Raw genomic sequence first — 8,777 nt, 5'->3', positions numbered from 1 at the left:
TCTCCAGCCTGCCATCTTTCTGTTGGTTGTCATGGTAACTGTACCCTCTGAAAGTCTCTAGGCAAAGGCTCTACAGTTAACAACCGTCATGTGAGAGTGTCTGCCAATATGTGGCCACACATCTCGATTTTAAAGCCAGCCCCGGGCAGGTACCACAAATTGGAGAGAACAAGGCTTTTGATCAAAGCAGACTGGATTGAGAAAAGGAGATACAGGGACCCCTGGGATCTGGTGTTCTCCAAACAATACATGGGCTGCAAGAGTGACCATTAAACTGAGGGTGATCTAAGTGATTGAGAACTGTATTGGCAGTTATTCCAGTAAGGCCTATCATATGCTCTAAACTTCCTGGAGTGGCTCCTCTGGCCAAAGGGATCCTAGTGATGTGACCTGAGAGCTAGGCAGAGCCAAGTAATCTCTGGGAGAAAGCAATTAACTCTTACATTAGCTAACAAGGGGTTATTACAATAGATTTTCAGGTACTTTTACACATTATTGAAAATTTTTCTGCCCTCAGGCTTCTGCTTTTACCTCTTTAGTGAGGCAGATGGGGTGTTACTATTATAATAATACAAAATATTGGACAAAAGGTGGTTGTTATGTGCCAGGGCATTGTGGCAGGCACTTTTCAGACATTACTTCATTTTCTCCTTATGGCAATCTTGAGAAGTATTTAATGATAAGAAAATTGAGGGTAAGAGGTAAAGTTAATTGTGTGAGATCTCGCAGCTAATAAGTGACAGCTGGGATTTGAACATGAGTCCATCTGATTCTAAAGCCCTTTCTTAAAGGTTGTGGAGGCTCTTGGCTTTTGGTCCTCTCTGGGGCTAATTTTCCTCACCTCCACTTTTAATCTAAGGGTTGCTACTACTTTATATTTCTGCCTTTCTTATTTTTCCTCTTCATATTTCGTGGGTTGTTTACTTGCTTTTCTCTGTTCTCACCCCATCTCTTGCATCCTTTAGCCAAAGACATGGAAAGTTTTGTCCTGCCTTCTGATTATGTCTGTTGTAGGATGAAAACTTTAGAGCAGCGGCCCTTGCATGATAACTGGTCAGATCTGATCCTGGAGAATGCCACACCTTGAACTCACTAGCTCCAGCACTAGATAGGTAAGCCATTCTCCTCTCCATTTAACAATTATTGGGAGCCTATTCGGTATCAAGTACTGTGCTAGTTACTGGAGATACAACAATGACCTAGGCAGAATCTGTTCCTTGCTTTTATGGAACTAATAGCCTGGAGTGTAAGTCAGTTAACAGACAAGAGGTCCATTTAGAATTTTATATTGTAATTAGCGTTATGAAGAAAAAGAACTGGCTGTAGTGAAAGAAGGAATAATAGGGATAGATCAATTTTTGATAGGAGTGATATGCCCCACGTAAAAGAGTTGGTAGTTAAAGCTCGGACGCCAGCTAGCTGATGGCAGTTATGTCGGGAGCCTCTCAAGCTTAGGAACCTTGTTTCCGCGCCTTCTCCCTCTCTTCGTGCCCTCCCTCCTGAGTCCAAAGTTTGAGCAGGCGCACTGACAGTTGTCATGGGGACAGCTGCTCTCGCGCAAGCGCAGACAATTTCAAGATTTTCAAGATGGCGGCAGCGGCGGCTGCTCGGGCAGTTTGTTTGGGACCTGGGCTCCGGGGAGTGCAACGGACACTGCCTCTTGTCGTGATTCTCGGGGCCACGGGCACCGGCAAATCCACCCTGGCGTTGCAGCTAGGCCAGCGGCTCGGTGGCGAGATCGTCAGTGCCGACTCCATGCAGGTATGACAGTGCTGCTGGCCCCGGGCCTGTGAAACACGGAGGCCCTATGAGGGCCTCTGGCTAGAGTGGATTCTCTGTCGCATGGTGCTAATGGGTGAATCCTGGTGCTTGGGAGGCGGAAGGGGTAGGTGAAGGGAACACATAATTACTAAGCGCCCACCAAATGCCAGACATGGTGCTAGGCGGTTCACTTTAATCATCTCATTTACTTCTCACGACATTATTTGGTAGGTACCATTTTTATCTCCATTTACTGATGACGGATTTCACCAAGGGAGGTGAAACAGACTTTTTCCTTGTCACATAGCGAATAAGTGGAGGAACAAGGTTGACATAGGCCTCCAATAAATATCTTCTAAATGAAAATTATTCCAGAGCTTTTGCTATTCAGAGTGTACAGCGACACCAAGATAAGTTGGTTACCATGAGTTAGTTTCTGCTGAAGGACTAGAACAGGGTGGATAGTCAGGAGACCTGGATTCTAGTCCCGAATCTGCTATTGGCCACGTGTCGTAACCGTTTTGTGTTTTGTTTTTGGACGTTCCTCATCTATAAAGTGGTGAAAATGCTACCTACTTCACAGGGCTGTGGTGGTTAATACGTGAGATGATGAGCGTTACAATGAAGAGCAGAGGGTGGCCTGTTCTGAAGAAGACCAGGCACTTAGAAAATATTTGTTGATGCTGAGAATTTTAACCCACTGGCTGATGGGAATCTGGAGGCTTTGTCCTCGTTCTTGAGTAGGAGGTAGGTCCAGAAGGAGTGTTGTGCACATGGCACCTTGGAGCATTTATGCTCAGATTGAGAAGGGGTGACATTTGGGATAAATTTCTGATGGAGAAATTACAAATACTATTTGTTGAAGAGAATTTAGTTAGGAATTTTCACAGAGTAAAAGGGATGCTTGATGTGAAATGCCTGGCACCAAACCTACCACCTTTTGGGTATTGGGCATAGAAGGGCAGTTCTCCCCATTCTACCCCATAAACCTTTGAGCTAGATTTCTACCCTTATTAGTCCATTTGAGGTAACAGGACCATCAACACACATAAGCAATTAGGATAGTTCAACAACATATATTTGTTCACAACCTCTACTTTGTGCCAACTTCGAGAGACAAAAGTTTACCTCAGATTCCAGCCCTGTCTTTCTAAGATTGCGACTTCAGCCCGACCTCTTCATACCCTTGTTTCTTCTGTAAAATAGGAAGAATAATATCAGTAACAACATTGTAATGATTAAACGAGATGAAATATGTAAAGCACTTAATATATGGCACATAGTGGTAAAAATATAGTAGGTGCTGTTTTCTGAAGGGCCCTTTTGGAGAGAGAGAAAACTATAATACATGTCCTCAAGAAGTTTTAGTCCAGCTAAACATGAAACAAAACACAGTTAATAAGTGTTTAAACCGGGCGATTAATAATGCTCTGCAAGGAGGATGGGGTGGGGAGGAGAGAGACAGACGATAAGTGTTAAATTTTATGATAAACCATAGAATTTTTGAGAAAGGGTGGAAGGAGATGATATTTTCAGTGACTTGCCGTTGACCCAGAAAATTTTTGGTAAGCATGTGAACAAAATGACATTCTTAATCTTGGATCACCAGCTCCTTGAAAGAACATTTTTAATTTCGAATAAATCTACAGGCATAATAATAATAATTTGTATAGCACAGTTTATAAAATGCTTACATATGCTTTTTTTTATCCTCAAAATAACTTTGTAAGGTAGAGTTACTAGTTCACGGATAAGAAAACAAACTCAATGTCTTACAGTAAGTAGCAGACCTGGAGTTGAACATAGGTCTTATCCACACAAAGCCATCCCCTTTAGAAGAGGCAGGATCTGTGGGATTCAACGATTAGACAGTATTTTTTAACTTTTTTTTTCACAATAGTGTGCAGCATTTTGACCAGAATATAAAATATATTTTACGACCTGTATTGTGAATCAAAGTGTGAATTCATAGTGATATCTGTCAAGTGAAGTTTTGAGCCTAATGATGGCCACATGATGCATTGCTTAGGGGGATAAAATATGCCGCAACTAAGAGATTTAATTTAATGTCAATAATTTAATGATAGCAAAGACAGAGAATGTTTATTGAAACAAGGAAAACTTGACCTTGTGGAGAGCCTAGACAGAGTAGTAAACTTCTTCGTTATAACAGCCACACAGACTAAATGGAAAGTGATAATTAGATATTTTTTTCAAATTTCCAAGTCGATCTTTTTTTTTTTTTTTTTTTTTTTAAGCATTTGGATTTTAATCCATTTTAGGATGCTGTCCAGAATTTTGTATTTCAGAAGTATGCTATAACTCAGAAAGGACTGTGAAGTACTGCATTAAGTCTTCAGTTACCTTGCACCTCATACTTGGTATGTCATCCCTTTGTCCCACCTTAACTGTAGGATCATCCCAAGGCAAGCCCTACCAGGGCAGTTCCCATCCAGGGAAAGTGCTTGTTTTTGGTAATCATTGAATGAGTGCTTTAAGTATTGAGGTAGTTTCTGTGTGGTAAAACCACAATGGAGTGTCGAGGACAGTATTTCTAGGGTGATAATATAGTCATGCAGCCTAATAGATAATGACTTGCTTCTGTGGTCATGTAGTTTCTGAAGATTCTGCCTGGCCTCTTACTTTCCACTCTTATGTACCTGATTTGTTGAGTGGGAAGTCAGAACTGCTCTCTGAGGGACTCCTGCTGGGTTTTGCTGTAGATTCTGTATGGCAGTTCTGACAAAATAAACATTTGTGCTTATTTTCTGAGTTTTCCAAACCCCACTGTCACAAATTATAGAAAAATAAATATTTTCAGTCAGCAAGAAGAGTCTAAATTCAAGGAGGGGCAGGTATTACAATTCCCGTTTTCCAGGATGGAAAAACTGAGGTATACAAAGATTAAAAAATGGACTGGAGATCACAGTGCAAGATACTTGCACACCTGGAAATAGGATCTGGGTCTTGTAATTCATGTGTAGTGTCTCATATGTTGCAGGAAGATGATACTAGAGGTCTTTTTCAGTGAGTCTTTTTCTTGGCATGTAAATTCAAGGTACAATGCATTGCCTTCAGTGACTGGATGAAACATTGTACTGAGAAACTTGAAGGCACTTGCCAAAAGATGTACAATGACTGCCTGGAAATACAAGCTACCAACTATATGCCAAAAGAAGATAAACAAAAGTGTTCTATTTGGGTTTATAGAGAGGAAGTATCTCTAACGCCTTAGTTCTTTAAGTCCTGTAGAGAAGCAGTAGTCATACATAGGAGCACAGTTCTATTTGTGTTTGTCTAAACCTACAAGAGGATAAGCAAATGATTTTTGGCAGTCTGACTAGTAAGCAGACTTTGTGTCATTTAGTAGATGTGTAGTTCTGCTTTCTTTTTGTCTGCTTTGGGACATAATCTAGGAGCAGTGTCTTTTACTAAAGGACTGCTGTCTGATAGTGCTCAAGGGAGATCTGGTATGCATGGGGGATGGATATGAAAGGAGAGATGGCATAGTGGATTACAGTGGCTTATGTGAAATAAAAGTCAAGAAAACCTGTTAACCGGGAAAGATGATGGCTATCTGGGGGCTATTGGCAGAGGCAGTCTTTTAATAGGCCTGAGCCTAACAAGAGGTTAAGAGGGAAATCTCAAATTTTTTTTCCCCCAAATTTTTGACTCATCTAAAAAAATAAAGAGTTTCTGAGTTCCCTTGGTTCACCTCCATTGTGAATGAATTTGGTTTTCCTTTGGCTACAGTATTAAACTTGGGCAGGTTGTACATATATATATATATATATATATATATATATATATATACACAATTTTCTTGAGCTATGGGAAGAAACTCCTATGTTATGTAAGAAAGGAGAAGTGACTATTGGCCAAATGGGAAACCACAGGAGAGCATAAATGGGACTTGCAGATTCAGATTTATGAGCATGAGGTGTTGCCTGATGCTTCAGAGCCTGGGGCAGGCTGTTGGAACAGCTCCACTTCAAAAGGAATATTGGTTTGAGGGGTATAAGTTACTTGGGGTGTATAGGAATTCACCTTTGTGCTTTGTGTGTACTCTAGTATGGCTTAAGCAATTTGATTTTATGTGTAGTTTGTTGAATAAATTTGAATCAGACTGGTGTCCTGTTTGTCTCTTTGCACCCTGCTTTTGAGCTGGAGCCTCACCACTGCTCCCTCCTTATTGTGGCAGCCAGAGTTCAAGCTCTTAGCACTGTACCATAATAATAACACTGAAAATAACAGTAATGTATATGCCAGAGACTGTTCTAAAAGTTTGACATTTATTATCTTATTTAGTATCCTCACTCCATCCTTATGAGGTAGGCTCTGTTATTTTCTCACCTCTACCAAAAATGGCTTTTGTGAACCCTCATCTTCATGCTATTCTGTATTTTTTCCTTCACCCCCTGTTTATTTAGTTATCCATCCTCCTTCCCATTCTTTTCCTTTATACCACTGTATACATTTCACCAGGCAGGGAAGGAAGAACATTCTTGACAACAGAACAGCACGAACAAAGTAAAGGAAGACTAAAAGTACATGCCATTTTCAAGGAATGACCAGCAACTGTCTGGCATCTAAGATACTTGAGGGACAGCAGTAGGATGTGGAGCTAAAATTACAGACTCTAGGAGCAAAATTTTAGAAACCCTTGAAAGGCTTGCTATGAAGTTTGGGGTTTTAAACAGGAAGTGATAGTCTGTTTCATAAGGTAACTCTGATGGCTGAGTGGAGAGTGGGCTAGGGGAGGGATAAATAAGTTTAGGATTCTGTTACATTAGCCAGGTTGAAAGAGGCTGGAGTTGCACTGTGGTTGGGGATAATAGGTAATCATTTTGACATTTTGGAGACATAATGAAGTAGGATTTTGGTTATTGATATGGAAGCATTGAAAGAAAAAATGAAAAAAAAATGATAGAGAACAAAAGCCTTTTTGTGTTTGGAAAAAAGGATATATGCTTAATGAAAAATATCCAAATAACACAGAAATGTACGAAAGAAATATCACCATAGTCTGTATACAGATATAACTATTTTAACATTTTGGTGCACATCCTTCCAGGCATTTGTCTTTGTATTTATGCATATATGTATATGTGATTTTTTCCCATTTTTTATTGTGGTAAAACATAAAATTTACCATCTTAACTATTTTTAAGTATACAGGTCAGTGGTATTCTATAATTCATAATGTGTGACTGTCACCACCATCCATCTTCATAAACTCTTCACATAAAACTGGAACTCTATACTCATTGAGCAATAATTCCCCATTCCTCCTTTCTTCTAGCCCTTGGCAACCACCATTCAACTTTCTATGTCTGTGGTTTTGACTACTCTTAAGTATTTCTCTTATAAGTGGAATGTTATAGTATTTGTCTTTTTTGTGACTGGCTTGTTTTACTTAGCATAATGTCCTAGTTTCATCCATCTGTTTGTTTTTACGTAAGTGGATGCATACATTTTATGCTGTTCTGTATCTTGCTTTTTCTTTTTTTCTCTCTTAATGGTATATTAGGGATATCTTTATATGTTTTAATGTATATAACTCTCCATCGGTGGTCTTGATCTTGATAATCCCCCCCTCTGGGGGGGGACATCTGCCAATCTCTGGAAATGTTTTTGGTTATAGCAACTGGGGAGGTGGGTTCCTGGCATCTAATGGGTAGAAGCTAGTAATGCTGCTAAACATCCTATTGTGCGTAAAACAACTGCTCACAACAAAGAATTATCCAGCCCAAAATATCAATATATTATACTGAGGTTGAGAAATCCTGTTCTACATTATTATTGTTTTTAAAATTTTGAAGTGCTTGTCGATTTATACAGGAGTTTCAAAGAGTATAGAGAGTTTTTGTATACCTTTTACCCACCTTCTCCTCAAGTTAACATCTTATATAATCACGGTACATTTATCAAAAGAAATGGACATAGATACAATATTGTTAACAAAACTGTAGGCTTTCTTTAGATTTCAGCAGTTTTTATACTAATGTCCCTTTTGTTTCAGGATTCAGTCTAGGATACCATACTGCTTTTAGTCATTATGCCTGCTTAGTCTCATCCAGTCTGACAGTTTCTCAGTCTTTCCATGTCTCCCATGCTTTCGATATTTTTTGAGGCTAATGGTCAGCCATTTTGTAGAATGTCTTTTAATTTAGGTTTATCTGATGGGTTTCTTGTGATTAGACTGGCATTATGGATTTTGGAAAAGCATACCACAAAGGTAAAGTACCCTTCTCATTTCATTATATCAGGGTATGATATCAACATGAGATGATTTTGATTTATGTTTCCCTTATAAATAATGATGTTGGGGACCTTTTCATGTGTTTGTTGGCCATTTATATATTTTCTTTGGAGAAATATCTGTTAAGGTCCTTTGCTTATTTTTGGATAGGTGTAGTTAGTTGTCTTTTTGTTGTTGAGTTGCAACACATTACATTTTGATACACTTTACCAAACTGCTTTCAAGAAAGTTTGTACCAGTAGTATGTATGTCTGTTTCCCCTCACCTTTGTACTTTGTGTATTACCTATCTTTTTCATTGTAAATAAGACAGAGATTTCATTTTAATTTCATTTTTTAGGCTAATTGCCTTTTCAAGGATACATGGACCATTTGTGGGGTTTTTTGTTTTGAATTTCTCTTATCCATACCCACTGTGTCCACTTCTATATAATGGTTTTCATTTTTGTATTTATTGATTTGTAAGAGTTTTTTTGTGTGTGTGTATTGTGAATTTTAGCCCTTTGTATTGTAACAATACTGTGTATTGTGAGTCTCATTTATTGGAAATATTTTTCCAGTTGGTCATTTGTCTTTGACTTTTATGATTTTTTTTTTTTTTGCCTATAAAGGTTTTAAATTGGTATAATCTTGTACTCTTTAGGATTACAAGTTTTAACATTCTTTTAGAAAGAGTTCTAGTCTGAAGTTTATAATCCATTTAACTGTTGGAATGTACAGATGTAAATAAAAAATGTCATTGTTTCTCTAGTGTA

General features: G+C 38.7%; 1 protein-coding gene across 2 annotated transcripts in view; it reads left to right on the top strand.

The window, feature by feature from the left end:
- The first annotated feature begins 1,576 nt into the window (after nt 1–1,576).
- TRIT1 (tRNA isopentenyltransferase 1) overlaps nt 1,577–8,777 on the top strand; it is a 32,776-nt gene continuing 25,575 nt past the window's right edge. For both annotated transcript variants that reach the window (XM_016140078.2, XM_036232331.1), the window contains exon 1: nt 1,577–1,761. In XM_016140078.2, the coding sequence (XP_015995564.2) occupies nt 1,588–1,761 (174 nt within the window). In that variant the 5' untranslated portion in view covers nt 1,577–1,587. The remainder of the gene's footprint in view (nt 1,762–8,777) is intronic.

Source organism: Rousettus aegyptiacus, unplaced genomic scaffold, assembly GCF_014176215.1.
Source record: "Rousettus aegyptiacus isolate mRouAeg1 unplaced genomic scaffold, mRouAeg1.p scaffold_m13_p_1, whole genome shotgun sequence".
NCBI lineage: Eukaryota > Metazoa > Chordata > Mammalia > Chiroptera > Pteropodidae > Rousettus > Rousettus aegyptiacus.
The sequence above is the reverse complement of the archived record's forward strand: the minus strand, read 5'-3'. Positions and strand labels throughout refer to the sequence as shown.